Source organism: Chiroxiphia lanceolata, chromosome Z (genome assembly GCF_009829145.1).
Source record: "Chiroxiphia lanceolata isolate bChiLan1 chromosome Z, bChiLan1.pri, whole genome shotgun sequence".
NCBI lineage: Eukaryota > Metazoa > Chordata > Aves > Passeriformes > Pipridae > Chiroxiphia > Chiroxiphia lanceolata.
In genome coordinates this window covers 60,958,726-60,978,008 of record NC_045671.1, presented here as the reverse complement: position 1 = coordinate 60,978,008, position 19,283 = coordinate 60,958,726, and the positions used below count along the sequence as shown (strand labels likewise).

Here is a 19,283-nt window from a genome sequence, read left to right as displayed (position 1 = left end):
GTGTACAATATGAACAGGTGAATGAATGATTTGCTGTGCCTGGTGGCAGAGCTCAAGAAGAGGTAGGGAGGCTAAGAAGCATTTTAGGGAAAGTGAAAGGGAAACAGACTGAGGGAGTCTTTCGACCCCAAAAGAAGTGCAGCAGGAGATGGTGAAGCCCTGCCCCTCCTGCTATCAGGCAGTTGGAGCAAACCAAGTAGATGGGGGGGAATGAAAACAGGTCCCTGATCAGAGAGGTAAAAGAATCCCCTCCTGACCCCCATCACCTCCCTGGGTGCCCTTAAAAAACAGGTATGAGGCCCTGGACCCAGAGAATCAGATAGAGGACAGTCAGGAGGAAGATCTGTCGAGAGGGTCTCCCGGTTGCACCCTGTCTACCAGACAGATTACAACCACATCTATAAAGAAAAAAAGAAGGGTGGTTGTAGTTGGTGACTCCGTTCTGAGGGGAACTTAAGGCCCTATATGTCGACCGGACCCATCCCACAGGGAGGTCTGCTGCTATGGAGCAGATCATCCTCAGTGCAATCACTTAGCACCTACAGGATGGACAAGGGATCAGACCCAGCCAGCACGGGTTGAGGAAGGACAGGTCCTGTCTGACCAACCTGATCTCCTTTTATGATCAGGTGACCGGCCTGGTGGATGAGGGGAAGGCTGTGGATGTGCTCTACCTGGACTTCAGCAAAGCCTTTGACACTGTCTCCCATAGCATTCTCCTGAAAAAAGCTGGCAGCCCATGGGTGGCAGCCCAGGGGCACTCTGTGCTGGGTTAGGAACTGGCTGGAGGGCCGGGACCAGAGAGTGGTGGTGAACGGGGCTGCATCCAGTTGGCACCAGTCATTGGTGGTGTCCCACAGGGATCAGTGTTGGGCCTAGTTCTGTTTAATATCTTTACTGATGATTTAGATGAGGGGTTTGAGTGTACCATTAGCAAATTTGCAGATGACGCTAAGTTGGGGGGAGTGTCAATCAGCTGGAAGGCAGGAGGGCTCTGCAGAGGGACCTGGACAGACTGGAGAGTTGGGCTGATTCCAACGGGATGAGGTTCAACAAGACCAAGTACTGGGTCCTGCACTTTGGCCACGACAACCCCCTGCAGCGCTACAGGCTGGGCACAGAGTGGCTGGAGAGCAGCCAGGCAGAAAGGGACCCAGGAGTTTGGATTGACAGGAAGCTGAACATGAGCCAGCAGTGTGCCCAGGTGGCCAAGAAGGCCAATGGTATCCTGGCCTGGATCAGGAACAGTGTGGCCAGCAGGACCAGGGAAGTGATTCTTGCCCTGTACTCAGCATTGGTGAGGCCACACCTCGAGTACTGTGTCCTGCCACGGTCCGATGGGAAAGAGAAATAGGATCGTGACACTGCACAAAGGGGTCCGACAAGGTAGAAGGTCAGAGTGCGATGGCTACTTTATTAGGGTAGAACATGGACTTATATAGGGTTTGGCTCAGGGAGGCTTGGCAACTGGGGCAGAGCATGAGATGGACATCTCAGGGTATAGCGGGATAGGAGAATACAGAAAAGGAGGAGGAACTTGCGAGGAGTTGGGCATCAGGGACCAATGGGGATTCACTCCACACTGCGGCACTTCATAGCCAATCAGTGTGGGATGAGCGGGAAAGCTAGAAAGAGCAAAGGAGTAAACAACTTTTGGTGGGAAAATGACCTGGGCAAGCCCGGGCAAGTCCTGGGCTATACAAACAAGTGGGATTAATACAGGGAAATGGGGGAAATACATTAAACAGTGCTCAGAACTGAGTATAAACATGCAAGTCCATAAAATGTGATGTCTTCAGGCCCCATAAATGTCCCTCCATGCCTGAAAGCGTTCCCATTCTGATTCGTGTTCCTTGGCAGTGTCCAGTTCTGGGCCCCTCAGTTCAGGAAGGACATTGAGGTGCTGGAGCAGGTCCAGAGAAGAGCAACAAGGCTGGGGAAGGGACTGGAGCACAAGTCCTGTGAGCAGAGGCTGAGGGAGCTGGGGTTGTTTAGCCTGGAGGAGGCTCAGGGGAGATCTCATCACTCTCTGCAACTCTCTGACAGGAGGTTGTAGCCAAATGGGGGTTGGTCTCTTCTCCCAGGCAGCTATTGGTAAGACAAGAGGGCATGGTCTTAAGCTATGCCAGGGGAGGTTTAGGTTGGATGTTAGGAAGAAATTCTTTACAGAGAGGGTAATCAGGCATTGGAATGGGCTGCCCAGGGAAGTGGTGGATTCCCCGTCCCTGGAGGTTTTCAAGATGAGACTGGATGTGGCACTTAGTGCCATAGTCTAGTAACCACAGCAGTGTTGAATTAAGGGTTGGACTTGATGATCTCAGAGGTCCTTTCCAACTCTGCTCATTCTATGATTCTATGATTCTAGGATGTGAGGATCCTGGTGGACAACAAGGTGTTCATGAGCCAACAGTGTGTCCTGGTGGTCAAGCAGGCCAATGGTCTCCCTGCTTCCCTCCGTCTCTCATTCTTTGGAAGCCCTCTTTCCACGGCCCATGGGAAAAGGGAATAGGGACGTGACCCTGCACAAAGGTTTCTGACACAGTACAAGGTCAGGGTGCAATGGCCAGTTTATTGAGGGGAACAAGGATTTATATAGGGTTTGGGTAAGGGGAGGTTTGATAACATGGGCGGAGCGTGAGATTGACATCTCAGGGGAATACAGGATTGGGGAACATGGAGAAAGTGGGAGGAACTTAGGAGTATTCAGGGGAAAGGGACCAATGGGAGCTCACTCTGCACTGCAGCACCCATCAGCCAATCAGTGAGAGATGAGCGGGAAACCAGGGGAGAGTAAGGGAGTAAACAACTTTTGGCGGGAAAAATGTGAGGGCAAGTCCAGACAAGCCCTGAACAATACAAACCAAGGGGATTAACATAGAAACATATGTGGGGGTACATTAAACGCGGTATAAAACTGGGAAATAACATGAAAGTCCGTGAATTATTAGCTCCTTCAGGCTTCATAAAAGTCCCTCCAGGCTTTAAATCTCTCCCAATCACTTTGGTGTTCCTCCTCACCCTCTAGGCTGACTGCAGAGATATTTGAGAATTTTGAAGATTTTGAATGTCCTTTGAATTACCCTTGCAACCAGCCTGGCCCTTTTGCTGGGAATCAGCATGGGCTTGCCTGTGGCTGAGATCTTGTTTAGGCATGAGCCATGAGTGGTGGTCACCCCAACCCAGGGACAAGCACTGCAGCTCGAAGGAAAAGGAGAGCGACTGCAGCTGTACAAATTCTGCTGACAAGCATGGGGGCTACATCAGTCCCCACAACAAGCACTGCAGTCACTCAATCTCCAGCCACAGGCTGCAGCCACTTCTGTCCCCACACCAGGCACTGCATTTACTGGGGGGGCCACTCAAACTCCAGCTGCTTCATTCCCTGCAATAAGCAGTGCAGCTACTCAAGTTCCAGTGGCAAGCACTGGGGCTACTCAGATCCCAGGGACTGACACTACAGACTTCGATGCCGGGAAGTGCAGATGAACCAACAACTATTTATTACAAGCCATTCCACCATCTTCTTCTTTTTTTTTCTTTTGTCTTGACATCCAGTATTGAAGAGTTTCCAAAGCAGAGGTTGTCTGGCGGATGACCAAGCAGTGTGTTCCTATGAGGAAGAGAATTGAAGTTAATTGAAAAGGCACCTGAGGAGAAATTGTCTTGGACTGGAAGGTCTCCACATAGCCCTTTCGAGAGATGGAGAGGGCGGAGCCCTCCTTAGCAGAATTCTCCCTGGACTTGGCAAATTGCAGTTGATGGGCCAATGAAGCTTCTTTTTGAGAAGTGTCCCCATCAAAACAGAAGAAAAGAAACACCCTTCTCCCATTGTCCACTTATTTGCTGATGTGGGCAAGAAGCCAGCCAGACCTGCATGTCCCTGACAAGCCTGGTCAGGGCTCCTACAGGGTTTGGCATCAGGAGAGGGTTTCTGCCACCACTTGAGGGTTTCTGCAGGGTTATAGGATTGTGCAGCGAGGACAAGATCTTTAGGATCATCCAGTCTAACAAAACACAGCCATGTCCACCACTGAACTATGTCCCTAAGGGCCATTCAGCATTGCTGTCCCCTCCATGCTTTGGGAGCCGTCTACTGGGAATGAGCCAGAATTACACCTTTTACCTTTTCACCTTGGTGAAATGCCTCTCGCCCTTCCTTCCTGCCTTTCTCCTTCTGGCCTTCTTTCCTTCCTGCCTCTTTCCCTCTCTCCCTCCCCTCACCTCCCTTCCTCTCCTGCCTCCCTCCCTCCCTCTCTCCTCCTCCTCCCTCCCTCCCCTGCCTCCCCCAGCCCTCTCTCCCTCCCTCCCTTCCTTCAGTTCAGTTCCGTTCCGTTCGGTTCACTGTGGAGTTGATCAAGGAAGGAGACTCTTCCCAATTCCAGACCATACTAAAAACCGTAGAATTGGGACTTTCCATCTGTAAGAAACAATGGACAATTGAGAAGTGAATGTAGAGTTTCTTCACAGGGTGACAAGGAAGGGAATCTTCCAGTGGAGTTGAGGTCTTACCGAGTTTTTATTCTGAGTCCCAGTCAAGAAAGCCGTCCGGAAATGGTCTTGTTATCTCCTGTACTCCCTTGACTGCTTCGCTGCAATGATCACAGGAACCAGCCTGGAGAGAGGCTCGGCTGATTGTAGAAATGGATGCTGCCCAAAGGGGAAAAAAAAAAGAGAGGAAGCATTACTTTCCAAACTCCCTTCCTCACAGGCTCAAGCAGGCCTCCTCTGCTTGCCAGAAAGATGCAGAAATAGGATGGAGGGGACCATCTGCATCTCTGTCTTCATGTCCAGGACCTTGCTATCCCAGGCAAAGCTGGCCCATAATCCACAAATCCATTCCTCAGGGTCTCTTCTGCTTCCTGGGTGTTTCGCCCTGACAGCACTCTGGGAATGCTGCTTGCTGTCCCAGGGCTTTGCTCCTTTCAGGAGACTCCCTTAGGTTCCTCTTTTCTCCAGGCATGGGCTAGTTTAGTTGCCCAAAGAGAGGAGAGGCATAAGCCATTGCTCAGGATCCTCCACCACCTCAAACACAGCCAAATCTCAGACCGCTCGGCTGGGACTGCTTCCGTTGGGCTCCTCCAGCACCATTTCAGGCCTGGCATTGTCCTACTTCAGGTCTTTTGCTACCAGGTCAAACTGAATGCAGCATCAAAGTGCAAAAGCAGGCCACAGGAATGATCAGAAGGTGGAAGCTCTCCTCTGAGGAAAAGCTGAGAGAATGGGGCTTGTTCAGCCTGGAGAAGAGCAGGCCCCAAGGAGACCTTCTTGCCACCTTTCCATACTTCAAGGGAGCTTAGAAGAAGCATGGGGACAACAGTTGTTCACCGGGCCAGTTGCAATAGGGGAACTGGATTGAAACTAAAAGAAAGTCAACTCAAACTGGGTCTAGGGAAGAAACTGTTTACGGGGAGAGCGGTGAAACGCTGGCACAGGTTGCCCAGAGAGCTGGGAGGTGCCCCAGCCCTGGAAACATTTGAGGTCAGGCCAAAAGAAGCTGGGAGCAACCTGATCTCCTTGAAGGTGTCCCCGCCCAGGGCAGGGCGGTTGGACTTGATGACCTTCACAGGTGCCTTGCAACCCCAAGCAGTGTAGGATCCTATTTAGTTTTCATTGGAAAAGCACCAGGCGTGGAGATTACCAGGAGGGGGTCCCATTCTGATGCCTTGGAGTTTAGCCGAGAAGCCATGCCTGAGATGGGACAGCTGTTCCACCTGCAGCCGCTTCCCTCTTTACCTGCAGAAGTTCCTGGGCAGACGCTCGCCTCTCCTCATCCCTCTGCAGGCAGCAGTTCAGGAAGTCATGCAGGAGAGAGGAGTGTAGCCAGGGGTTCTGCAGCTTTGGTGTCCTTCCTGTGGCTATCAGGTCTTGAGCCTGAAGAAGAAGGAAACATGAGACTCTCTCCCTCTTTCTTCCATAGCCGCACCTGAGCACCCAGACCCCACTGGTTAAGCTCCAGCCACGTTCACCCGACTGCGGAACAGCAGTGCCAGGACAAGCGGAGCTCTTTCAGTTGCCAATTTCTTCAGCACCACGAATCGTGAGGGAGTCATCTTTAGCTAGGTAGCACCCCTTTGCAAGATTTCTACAAGCACGGAAAAAGGTCTATGGGAAGCTGAACTCTGGTTTCCTGTGATGCAGCCGGCAAAGAGAAACAAGTCCAGCTCAAAGGAAATCCGTGCTTGCAGGAGGTGCAAAGGGGCAGTAAGCCCCTCAATTTCTTTCTGCCAAGGATTCGGCAGACAGTTAGGGCTGCAGTCTGTGAAAGCAAGATCCTAAACTTACCCAGACCACCCAGCCACAGGACAGAACAATAGAGAGATGATTTAGGAGCCTGAAACTGTCTAGTTGAGAGACAGAGCTCAGAGAGATCCAAAAGCGCACCAGATATTTCAAGCATCGCTGAAGGTCAAGAGGAAAGGTTTCCGAAGTGGCCACGTGCCACTTCCCTTCTGAGGTTCTCCCGGTGAGGGCAAGAGAGCTCCAGCAGATGCTGGTGTGCTGCAGGGACATTTTTAGAAGGGGACCTTGGTGGAAGTAGTTCAAGCAGGTGGGAATGGCATTTTGTCTCATGGGAGACAGAAGATGGGACAGATTACAAAGACACCGGTGTCTGAGGGTCTTTGCACCTTACCATGGAAGGGCTCTCCTTAAAGTAAGGAGGCTCTCCTTCCAGCATCTCTATTGCCACGATGCCGAGAGACCAGATGTCCACCTTGGGGCCGTAGGGTTGGCTTCTCACAACTTCAGGGGCCATCCAGTAAACAGTCCCGACCATGGAGCTCCGTTTCCTGTGCTCAGGGCTGAGCTGAGCACAGAGGCCAAAATCAGCTGAGGAGAAAGACAAACCCTGTTCAAACAAGCTTCAGTGAGGAACCCAAGGAAAAGAATTGCCCACTCAAGGTCTGAGAGTGCGGTGCTGGATGTATCAGGGAAAGTGGCCATGCTCTGTTTCCTCAAGGCTGCAACCAAGCAAATAAGGCATTGTCCCCTGAACAAAAATCCCCATGCTTCATGCGGTGCCTTCCATTTATTCACCTGAAAGTTTTGATTGTAACTCGCTGCCCCTAGAAGGGACGCACCCAAACCAAGCCACTCTTAACATCATGTTCCTGTCTAGACCTCTCTGCCCCTTGCAGCTGTGCTCTTTGCCTGCAGGAGTGGTCCATGCACTCTGCCAAGCACCACTGTTGGGGACGTGGCAGTGACTCCACAGCAGCCCCACACCGCATCCCCGGAACGCTGAGCCCAAGCAAGAATACCCACCCAACTTCACCGCTCCGTCCAGGCCCAGAAGAATGTTGTCGCTTTTGATGTCTCTGTGGATGACCCAGTTGGAATGAAGGAAAGCCAGTCCCTGCAGGCACTGAGAGAGAAAAAACAAACAGGAGGGTAAAACTTAGTGATGGGATTTCATCACCCAAGAACTGCTGTAAAAGATTCCACCGTTTCTAGGGGAATAGTGAGCAGTGACAGGGCACGGTGCTGTCAAGAGGAAGAGCTTGCTGCTGCAACACTAGGAGAGCAGTGTCTTTCCAAGTGAAGGCATATTAGCTTTGAAAGACAAACAGGCCTTGTTGCTCCAGTGCCCAGCAAACCCAGCCAGAATGACTGCTGCTGCAGTGCTTGTGCTCTCTGCCCCCAGAAGACAAAGGAGGCTTTGCCAACAAATGGCACAAAGTTGGTGGCTTCTGGGCGGGAGGCCGCACGATCAAGATTTTCTTGCTAGCGTCGCCAGCAGCCTTGGAAGTAACACATTAGTCAGTCTTCAGAAGCAAACACCATCTTGCGTGCAATGCTGTCCTTTGAAGCTGAGGAGTGGCAGCAATGAGTCTGGAGTTTTCTTTGCCATTCCTTCCAACTTCTGCCACCAGCACCTTTGCTTTTACAGGCAAGCAATGCAGCACAGACAGGTTCCAGGCAAATGTTCAGAGAGGCCAAGTGGGGAACAAGAAATGCATTTGAAAAACCACAGAGGGAGAGAGTACAACCAGGGTAGATAAGAGTATCATAGGAGCAGAGTATAGGAAGTGCAGGGACACTGGCAGGCAGTTCACTTGAGAGCCTCTTTCTCCTCCGGATGATAAGAGCAAGAGAGGACCAAAGCTCTGAAGATGAAATCACTGCTGTTCACACCACCTCTTTACAAGGACAATCCATTCCAAGCCATCAGAAGCACAGGTGGGATCCCTTACCTCCCGACAGACAGCTGCTATCTGTCCTACGGCCATCCATGTCTCGCTAATAACGTCAGTCAAAGAGCCTCCGTCCATGTGCTCCATCACCAGCCAGAGCTCCTGACTGACAAGGTAGCTGGAAGAAGAAAACAACAGCGTGGAGAGGAATGTGCACAGCTCAATTGCCTTATGGAAAAGCTGCTCTCCTGAGTCAACCCTTTGAGAAAAGATGGAGGGAGAGAACATAGAGGCTGTTGATTTAGTAAGAGATCCAGGTTTTGGAAAACAGTCTTCCAACTGTGTCTGCCGGGAAGCACTAATGCAGACAAAATGCAATCTCCTCCCATACATGCTATCCAAGTAGATTAATAACAATGAAAAGATCCATTTTCTGCCAGGGAGTCAAGGGCGTTTTAACCTTTGCCTTGAAAGCCTGTAAATGAACATTCCCATGATAACACCAGAACTGCTTACCTGTCTACATAGGTAACAATATTGGGGTGGTTCTTCTCCCTCAAGACCAGGATTTCTTTCAGGAGTTCCTCTTTTCTCTGTTGATGGAGATTGACTAGCTTGATGGCCACCTAAAATGACGTTGAAAACCACGAACTTGAGACGTCTCTTGCAGGAGACCACAAGGAGCATGGAGTGCACGATTGTGACACAGCCAAGCCGAGCCCAACGGCCTCGTGGTTTGACATCAGAGCAATTCATAACTGACCTGACAACAGCCCCTTTCTCCTCTGGCTCGGGTGCCAGTTACAGGGCCCAGGCCCATGGATATTTTGCCTTATCCACTTGGCAGAAATGGTCTCTAAACTAGCAACCCCAAAGCTCTAACAACACTCTGCACCCACATTCTTCCCCAAGGGCCTTAGTCCGTCACTGCTGTTATCATTTACACACGATTTGCAAGCACAAAGCAATGATGCTCTTGTGAAAGTGTATCCAAACAGCTGGTAATCCCTTAGCCTTTCTAGGGGGTCTGATGCGTATTTCACAAACTGCTGCTATTCTCACTTGTGCAGGAAAGCAATCATATTACAGAGCAAATGGTTGAGATTTGCAATTGGATATGGCCTGGGTGATAAGAGAGGCTTAGTGCTTTTAGACGCCTTGAGCACCTCTCTCTAAGCACAGTTCCCAAGCACAGCAGTGCAGGTGGATAAGGAAGTAGCAGGAAGATCCTGATGTCTTTGCTGACAGCCAGAAATGAGAATTCAGGAATGTGGAGCTGGAACCCCAAAGAGCAGTGAGACTCTCTAAGACACTACCGTGTCTGCTTATTACAAATAGCATCTCTGTAATGGGCTGTCCTGGACACCAGATCAAACCAGGATGGTACTGCTCAGGAGAGATCTTTGCTCTTGGTAAACACGTTCTCATTGATCACTATGTGTGCCAACTAGCTTCACTAGGACTGAACCACAAAGCTGTGTTGCAAACGTGGTCTCTCCTTCATTGGCTTTTGCATTAGATTTTCAAGATGAAAGCCCTGGTGGGAAAAAAGCTAAATCCTCTCTGTGTCTGAACCTGGGATGAAGAGAAATTGGGCCTGAATGAGGGCAGTCGCCATCAGCCAGTCAATGCCCATTTATCAAGTGAGACCACGCTAGCGTGTCCTTCTCTGAAAGATAACGCTGCCCTCCTTGCATTCTTTCAGGTAGTGAAGAAGGACAAAGTCTGCCCCAGATGCATTTTGCAGGCTGCCTCTAGCCTGGGCTTCAGGGCAACAGCCTGTGCAGCAAAGAGCAGTGACCCAGAGCTCCAGCCACAGAGGAGAGCACTCGAGAGCTGCAAAAGCTGCGGGGTTGTTGGCACTTACCTCTCCTCCCGTGACAGCATCGAATGCTCTGTACACGGTGCCGAAACCCCTGGAAACAGAACAGCAGCGAAGAAATTCTGATCAGCACTGAGAGACGGGAGACTCTGAGCCCCAGGTCTGAACACACTGGGAGCTTGCCTGACTTCGCGCTTGAATGTGGTACCAGCAAAACACCTGGCCCCTGGTTTTGTCGAAGGAAGTGTGGTCGCACTCACCCTTTGCCAATGTTTTCCCATCCAGTGTATTTCTTCAGTGGATCTCCCACACTCACAATGCTCCCTGAAAGAAGCAAAATGCAACATGCTCACTTCATAGCAGAGATAGCAGTTTCCAGCAGATCCAAAAGGCAGCCCCTCTGTGACAGCAGAGTGAGGAGGAACATGTGGCACAGCTCATGCTGAGACATGCACACAGCACACTGCTCTAGCAGACAAGAAATACACAAGACGTACTCAGCAGCTTCAGGGACTCCTCCTCTCTCAGCTCTCGCAGCTGCTCTGTGTCCAGGCGTGAGCTGGATGAACTGCTGGGGCTCGAGTTCTCAGGCTGGGGAGTGGAGGCTCCGTTAGAGGGGGCTGCTGCAGCCACTGGTTCGCTGGCAGGTTCGCCTCTGTAGATCTGGAACAAGCAGTTGGTTTGTGTCAGAAAGGTGGCTGGCAGAGATGCCCCAGAGATCACATTTCAAATGCAAGGCTTCACGATGATGCCGCCTCCAGGACTCTTAAACTGATTCATTAAACATTTTCACAGATTTTCTGAGAAATGGCTGCAACAATGACCGCTCCACTTCGTCCCAACTACTCCCTTCACCCTCCAAGGACTGCAGACACCCTTGCAGCTCCCTGTTGTGATGCTCTATCTCCTCCCTTTGTCTCCTCTATTCCTTCAAATCTTAGGCAAGTGTTCAGCCTGCAGCACCTTCTGCCTTGACAGTTCCTGTGCCTCACTCAGATCTTGCTCAGCTTTGACACCCATCACCTGCTGGGACTTGCCTGCAGTGGTCCTTCCCTCCTCAGTCCCAACATCTACCTTGCAGGCCCTTGTTACTGCCCCCCCCCACTCAGGCTTACCTGCCCATTCTCTCGCTCCTCTCTTGCCTCCTGCCTGCGCTGCTCTAGCTGCTGCTGGGTTTGGAGCAGCTCTACCTGAGTCCGGCACAGCTTCTCCAAGAGAGTTGTCTTCTCACGTGCCTTTTCTTGCAGGACCTGCACAGGAAGGTGGAGGAGATGGCTTTCAACTTGCCACACAACATTGGTGTGAGGTTGCGAGCTGACATGTCCACTCTGCCACCTCCAGGCAAACAGAGCAAAGCAGTCTGAGACTACAGCTTGTCACTGTCAGCCATATCAGTGACGATGAGGAAAGGGAAAGAACAGCTTGAAAGTTCACCCCATGCTGAATGAGGACAAGACGTACAATGGATAAGGTCGACTTGTTCCCAGATGTATCTGGGTCCCCATGTTCAGCTGAACAAACACCTCAAAAACTAGGCTGGCAGTCACAGGCCAGCACAAATGCATGGGGATGATTGCTGGCCAAGCAGCCAGAGGACTAGCCCTGCTGTCCAGGGTGGCAGCTGAGAGTCAGCGGCCCAGTAAGTCTCCTCCAGAGCAGCTGTAACGCAGACCACAGCAGGATGGCAGTCAGAGGGATTACCCCCAGCAGCCTGCTGCTCTGCAATGGAAAGGCAAGAAGGGCAGAGAGCACCTGTTGCGTGACTGCGGTGCCTACCGCTGTTTCACTCACCTGGTTTTGTAGAGCCTCCCTGTGCTGAAGCAGGAGACTGATTTCCTCTTGCAGTCTTGCCATTTCTTCCTTTTGCCTCCTCTCCACTGCCTTCATCTTACTCTGAGCTTCCTGCAGCTCTGCTTCCAGCTTTTCCTTGATGTCCTGGAAACACAAAGGGAGAGAAAGTTCCTGGGACCTGCCGTCACGCTCGGGTTTTCCCTCTGGCAAGCTCAAAATCCCATTCATTCAGTCACTTGGCTCTGCTTCTGCACCCAGCTCTGCTTCCAGCCCAAGCCTTCCTTCCTGGGGCTCATCTCTGGAGCCTGCAGGGCTCTTTGCTTTCAGGGCCTGCTGTAGTCCTTCCCTCCTCAGTCCCAAGGTCTACCTTGCAGGCCCTCTCCTCTGCCAGTGGGCTCCTCAGGCTTACCTGCCCATTTTCTCTCTCCTCTTTCACCTGCTGCCTGAGCTGCCCTAGCTGCTGCCGGGTTTGGAGCAGCTCTACCTGAGTCTGGCAGAGCCTCTCCAACAGCGCAGTCTTCTCACGCTCGACTTCTTGCAGGAGCTGCACAGAAAGGAAGACACGATGGCTTTAAACTTCCCACACAACGTTGGTGTGGCAAGCTTCAAAGACTGATAGGCTCATGCATTCCCAAAGCACTGGGCTGCTGCTCTCCTGGGACATCCTCTGCCCAATGGGAGGCACAGACTCCTAAGTGAGACAGGCCGTATGAACATGATCCAGCCACAACTGAAACTCCAGCCAGCTCTTAGGCAGCTAAGAGGAAAGGGGTGGCATTGCTGAAGTGTCTGATAGCCTTGCTGGCCAGGCTATCCCTCCTCTTGTGCAAGAAGAGACACTTCTGGGCTTTGTGTTCTCTTCAGGCCTGCAACGCTGTCCCTGCCTTCCTTCAATCTATGCTCTGGGAGCCTCTCACGTGAGAGGCCCTGTCCCTCATGGCCCAAGCTCCCATGGTTGCTAAAGCATCACTCCTGTCTACAAAGGGGCATCTGAGACACAATTCTACCCAGACGGGCAGTGTCCAGAGAAGCACTAACCCGAGGGAGCCCAGAAGATTCAAACGTACCACACAAACCCTCCTTTCACAGTTTTGCCCTCTTGCTTGGCTCTGCCTCCTACCTTTGCTTGTTCAGCTTTCACGGTGGCAGCTTCCTGCATCATCTCAAAGAGCGTTCTCTCGTGCTCCCTTTCTGCCTCTGCCATGAGGTTTTGCTGTTGCTTCAGCAGCTCCCGTGTCTCCAAACGCTGGCCTTCCAGCTCGCTTGCCTGATGAGGGGAGGAAGACACTTGGACGTGAAGCCCCAGCCAAGCTCCTCAAATCAAGAAAGGGAAGCTTCGTCTGTGCCCTCCAGAAATCCTGTCTGAGCAAGGAACTGAAAAGGAGGCTCAGCAGGGGGAAGAGTGGAGAGGTCCCCTTCCCCTCTCTCGTGGCTGCCCCTTTCCTGGCACCTCTCTCCTCAGGATTCCTCCTTATTCTCAGAGGCTCTGTAGTCAAAGTTCACAGGCCTTTTCATGCAGGACAAGCTGCAGACGGACTGCAGGGCCAGGAGGAGGCCAGTACCCCAATGCCCTAGTCACAAGACAGGCCACCAACTGAAGGACCAGGAATAATAAGGAGCCTGTTCCATAGGCTTCAAGACCAAAGGTAACTTCTCTGTCCATGGTGGAAGGACAGCAAGAAAGGAAGCCATTTCCTGTGACTGCACTTGGCAGCAATGTTAGCAACCCACTTCATGGCAGGGGGGAGTCAGGAAGATCCTGCCCTTTGCTGCCATGCTTTGGGTAGAGATTAGCAGCCTTCTGGGGAACTCGTCTTATGCTCCTCACTCAATCAGTGGCTGCATTTACTCTCCCAGCACAGTCCTGTGGGTCTTCACGGGCCTTCAATTGCGAGCCCTTGGCTCTGTTGCCTTGCCCAGCAAGGTCTGGCCTATGGCAGAGGAGTGCTGCCCTTTCATGCTGTTATTCTGCTACGGGCAGTCACAAAGTTTGCCTGAGACATTCAGAGGTGTATTGATTCCTACCAGGTTTTGCAGGAGCTTTCTTTTTTCCTCTTCCTGAGCACGTTCCCAAAGCCTGAGCGTTTGGCTGCACTGCTCTTCTGTCCACTGCAGCCGTTGTGCCACCTCTTCCCGTTCCCGCTTCATGAGGGATCTCTGTGCTTCCAGGTCACGCCGAAGGCACTTGAGATCCCCTGCAAACACGACAAAGGGCAAGATTCAGAGTCTACACAAGCAGTAGGACTTTACTGACCTTAAGCCCTTTCAGTTTCAGTCCGGGAAGGACCTGCCCCCAGCTCCTTCTCTCCCCAGAGGCCCAGCGGACAGAGCTGGTTTCACAGCAACTTCTCTGGGCAGGGGGATCACCAGAAACAAAGTGCATGAGGCTCTCACCTTGTATCACCTCCTTGGCCTGCGTGACTGTGTGAACTTGGAGTTGCAGGCGACTCCTGACCATCTCCAGCTGAGAAACGTGCTGCTGAGCCTCAAAGAGGCTGCATTGCACGCTCTCCTTTGCAGACCTACAAATTGTGGAGATGAAGAGAAATCACTTTCTTGCTCCTGACACCCACCCTGAGAGGGTTTCCAGTCAGATGTGGCTCAAGGTCCTGCAGTTTAACTCACTGGAAGGTAACAGATAAACTTGCTACCTTTACTTATTGCTCCCTAAGCAGATGGGAGCCCAAATGACTTGACTGTGTTTAAAGAGGAAGAGGACCATCCAAAGGAACTTGGCAGTTTAGAGAGGTGGATGGACATGAATGAGGAACAAGAATGCCCAGATACTGTTGAGAAGTCAAAAGACCTTTCCCTGCTGTTGCTGCTGTACCCAACTCTAGGTCCTGTACATGCTTCACAAGAGTTAGCTCAGAAGGCTCTCAAGATTTTCAGCGTGACCCTCCAGCTTCACCCTAAATGGCAGCGACCCGCTCACAGTGTTTGCACGTAAGGGCCTGGAGTTCTGAAGATTCCATGTCAAACTACTTGGCAAGGAAAGATTGCTGTTCAGAAGCATAGAAGAAGAAACCAAAACCAGAGGGAAACTTCAGGATTCAGTGAGCGTCTGCATGGTTTCCCTACTACTCCATTCAGAGCCAAGTTGGCTTTCTTGGGACTTGGTACAGGAATGTGCAGGGGCTCACAAATGGCAGCCCAAGGCTCAGGAGAGCTCTGCCAGCTTAAGCTGCCCAAAAAGTAACATTCAAATCACAGTCTACTTTACTTTTTCCTCCGGACTCTTCCATTGTCCATGGAAGGTGAAGAGCATCTGCAGAGCACACGGGATTCAATTAGTGCTCCTGTAGTGCTTACCACCTTTACAATTGCAGACCTTCAATCCTGTCCCCCCCACCAGGAGGTCTCCTCCCTGCCTTTACCTGGCCTCTGCCAGCTGCTCTGAAAGGCCTTGTAGGTCCTGCTCCATGGCTGCCACTCGGGCCTCTAGGGCAGCCCTCTCATGCACCAGCAACTCCTTCTCTCTGGTCACCTGGGCCAGGGCGTGCCCTTGGCAAGAGAAGTCCTGGAGCAGCTGCTCCAGACCCCTGCTAGCTGACTCGGGCTGGTGGCAAATCTGAAAGCAGGGCAAATTACAGTTAGAGTCCTTCCTCGGGAGCTCTGTGCAGAGCCAGACCCTGCCACTTTGGAATCTATGGGCTCAAAGTTTCAGAGCATCTGCTGCATGGCACACTCTGGTAAATGGTCAGAATGGTACACTGTTGCTTTAAGACAGTGAAGACCTGACTGGTGAGGCTGGGGGAGAGAAAGAGGAGCTGGGCCTCTTGCTTGTCTTGCACCTGGCTCCAGCAAAGCCTGAAAACTGTGGGATGTCTGGAGTGAAGCAGAGGTCTCACGCACCGCTGTCGCTTCAGTGAGGCACAGAAGAGCACCACGCCTCTGTAGCAGCCAATAGACACGCTCCCTTCCCTGTGAAAAAGCAAAAGTGTTAAAAGGCAGGCTCAGGCTCACTAAAGAGACAAGGGAGCGTTGCATTCTAGCATACCCAGGACTACAGATATTTTATCTATCTATCTGTCTATCTATCTATCTATCTATCTGTCTATCTATCTGTCTATCTATCTGTCTATCTATCTATCTATCTGTCTTGCGTTTCGGTCTCCCTTGCTACACTTTCTGTTGTGACACACACCAACATTTAGGTAGTTAGTCCATTTATCACTGGCAATTCTGAACTTGCTTTCCTGTTGCTTCACTAAACAGCACTATTGGTGACTGGAGCATATGAGTGCTTAGGGAATGCGATCAGACCTATGGCACTGGACTGGTAACTGCACCAGTTGTGCATCTGTGCTTGTGCAAGTTGTCCTGTAAGTTCAACAAGACCCTCTGGTCTTAACAGTGCTAAAGTGGCTATAATCAGAAATGAAGGCCAGCCACACCCAGCCCCTCTGATCCCTGAGGACCAGCTGGGATGCAAGGGGGGGCGGTATTTTCTGCTAAATTCCCATGCCCATAACACAGCATATACTAATACCCAGGGCTGCCACAAGGCACAGGCACTGCTAACTCCAAAGGGATGTGTAAGGTCCTACTGGCTTGCCTGGGACCAGAACAGCTCTATTCCCACAAATGTTCCTCCTCCAAACAACATGTTTTCCTACAACAGTACTTCCAGAACTGACACCTTACAAACTGAAACTCTAGTGCTGGAAACTTTCAGGAAAGGTTGAGCAAAAGCAACTTTGCTTGCTGAAGGAAGTGAGATGACACCAGAATACTCCTTGTCAGGAAAAAACAAAAGACAAAAAGCCCAAGAGGAAGGTATCACCTCCGTCAGTGTGTCAAGCAGCAGCATGCAATGAGGGGAGGCTTGGCAGGGAGCAGCCCACTGTCATTTCTAAACTCAGGGAAGTCTGGCTGAAGACCTCCCTCAGCCTCCTTTACTCCAGGTTGAACACCCGCAGCTCCCTCAGTTGCTCCTCATCAGACTTGTGCTTCAGAATCTTCCCAAGCTCCCTTGCCGTTCTCTGGACACACTGCAGCCCCTCAATGTCTTTCTAGGTGTGGGGGGCCCAAAACTGAACACAGGATTTGAGGCGCGGGCTCACCAGTGCCGAGTACAGGGCAGTGGTCACTGCCCTGGTCCTGCTTCTTTCCAAGAAGGAGAACAAGCCTGTCCCTGCCTTCTACTGCCCGGAACAGCATCTGGGCTGGTCTTGCCAGTGCAACTCCCTCTCCCACAAGTGCCACTGAGGAAGAAAGTGACCATACCTTTGCCAGTGCCTGGGTAAGGTCAGCTTTCTCCTCCTTCAGCAGATCCTTCTGGAGCTGCCATTCCTCCACTGCCAACTCCTGCTCTGAGAAGGAGGGTTTTCTCTCAACTACCGCCAGCTGCTTTGGTCTGTGAGAATGGGACAGACAAACAAGTCTTTAAGAGCAAAACAGTCTCCTTTCCAAAACCAAGACTACATCCTGTGTCCCACAGATGGCAGCTGGAGTGACTTCCAACAGCCTTCTAGTTCCACTGAAGGAATGCTGGAATTCCCTGACTAGAGCTGTGTCACTCTTTGTCCTTGACGCAGGTGAAACAATTGTCCTTGAGAAAGGGAAACAAGCTTCCAGAAATCAGCTTCCTTTTCCAGGAAGCTCAGGTATACTCAACTGAACAGCTTCCTGCCTGCTAGGTCTTATTCTCCTTTTTGATACATTGGATATGGGACTTCCCCAAGCCCAAGTGCTCCCTTCTCCTGTCTGTGCTACAAACGACGAGGCGGCAAAATTCCTTCTTTGACGGTGGGCCTCCTAAAGCCCAGCAATGCCCACCCCTGCCCAGAGAAAGCAAGAAAGCTTAACACTCACAGGAGCTCCTGGACACTGAGCCCTCCATCCATCCTCTCCTGCCACTCCACCTTTTCCGTCTGGGCTGTGGAGTCCTGACGGGCAGAAAGCTCTTCTGTCAGGGCCTGCAAAATGACTCTGGAGTTGGTATGTACGTGTCTCAATAGAAGCAGGGAGCATTTCCCTTCTCTGATCTGTTCAACTGACTTCTCCTCAGTCTTCCAAGGTTTAGGGAACGGCCCTTAGGAAGTGCCTGCCAGCCCTTCAGCCCTTCCCTCTCCAATGCAGAGCTGGGTAGGATTCTTCTCCCCAGCCTTGGGGCCTGTCAAAGTTAGGGGTGTGGTCTAAGCTGTGCCAGGAGCTCCTTAGATAGTCCATGGAGAGGGGCAGCTGCCCCCAGGGGAGGGGAGGTTCTGATGCTGGTGTTGTGCTCTGTGGACAGACAGCAGCGTGAGGGACAGGGAGTAACGTGTCTTTTTGGACCTGATTTCTGCTGAGCTTCTGTTTCCTGCTGACTGCGGAGAAATCATGAACTTGGATGGAAGGAGGATTCTAAGTCCATTCTAAGTCCAAAGTACATGCAAATGGGCTAATTTGCATGAGACAGTAATGCATATTATTGAGACAGTAATGCATATTATTGTGAATTCGATATTGCACCCTGGCTGCAATCAGCAAGCAACCTTCTGTTGCAAACCTTGACTTTTCTCTGTTAAAAAGCTCTTTGATGGAACATTAGGAAACAGGCAGCGATCCCTTTGCTACTGCTGATGCAGGCACGGAAATGGACTGTCTTTCAGCCCACCAGGCTGGCACTCTACTGCAAGAGGCCAAGCTCACAGCTTGCTCCACAATTCTCAAGCACCAGGAAGGTCAAAAGGGCCTTTCCCACTTACTGAAGGATGGGCTTCTCTCCATCCACGTGTGATGTGTCCTGCAAGAGGAAAGGGAAAAGCAACCAGATACTGTTAGAAAACTGTCTGTGCTGGGGAATCCCACAGAACAAGTCAACCCAAACTGGGAACATGTTCCTGTACTTTAATTTTTTTTAATAAATTGCAGGCACTAATTCCCTTTAGCTTGCTGAAGACATTTCCCCAGAAAAGTTCCCCCAGAATCCCCCTTAGCTGTGGTACTTCTGTCATAGAAGGGGAGCAGCTGCTGTGTTCACAAGCATACAGTAGCTGTTTTGGAGTTTGCACTTCATCACAAAAGGAATCTCTATGTCAGCACACACAGAAAGTGTCAAGTCACAAAATCAAATCCTTTACTGAGGGAATGAAGAAAAAAGATGCTCTCCCTCAATTCTGGAGAGAACTGCACAGTTTTTAGAAGGACTCCTGGCAAGGTCTCCCTGTCTGCATTGTGCAAGTTGAGCCAGCAAACTGAGGAAATGACAGACTCCACTGGTACAGACCACCTCGTGGAGGGAAGGGAAGCCCTGCAGGTTACATTCCAAATGCTGCCCACACCCCACTGGCCAGAAACATCCCCTTCTTAGCTGAAGCTGTTGAGAGGAGCTTTACCTAACTAATGCCATCTTTGTGGCAGTTTTGTTTCAAGATGCTGCACCTCGGATGCAATCATCATTTGTTTAAGATGCTGCACCCTCTACTTACTTGTCAGGTGAGTCAAAAAGTAGCCGGAATAGGCCAAAGAAAAAGCAGTGCAAACTGCTCCACAGAGTGGCTCCATCGTTGGAGCGGTGCTGCACAAGTCCGTCGACCGTACAACACAAGAGT

General features: G+C 51.3%; 1 protein-coding gene across 1 annotated transcript; it reads right to left on the bottom strand.

Annotated features, from left to right (window-relative positions):
* Positions 1-4,560: 4,560 nt before the first annotated feature.
* LOC116781104 (serine/threonine-protein kinase STE20-like) lies at positions 4,561-17,939 on the bottom strand. Its single transcript, XM_032676704.1, has 19 exons — positions 17,563-17,939; positions 16,975-17,104; positions 15,601-15,669; positions 15,123-15,316; positions 14,140-14,267; positions 13,771-13,940; positions 12,866-13,012; positions 12,155-12,289; positions 11,746-11,889; positions 11,070-11,204; positions 10,452-10,617; positions 10,215-10,278; positions 10,000-10,048; positions 8,649-8,758; positions 8,193-8,310; positions 7,264-7,363; positions 6,632-6,828; positions 5,734-5,871; positions 4,561-4,647 (listed from the first exon to the last, which is right to left on the bottom strand). The coding sequence occupies exons 1-19, from the start codon at positions 17,592-17,594 to the stop codon at positions 4,561-4,563; spliced, it is 2,313 nt and encodes a 770-aa protein (XP_032532595.1). The 5' UTR covers positions 17,595-17,939.
* Positions 17,940-19,283: the final 1,344 nt, after the last annotated feature.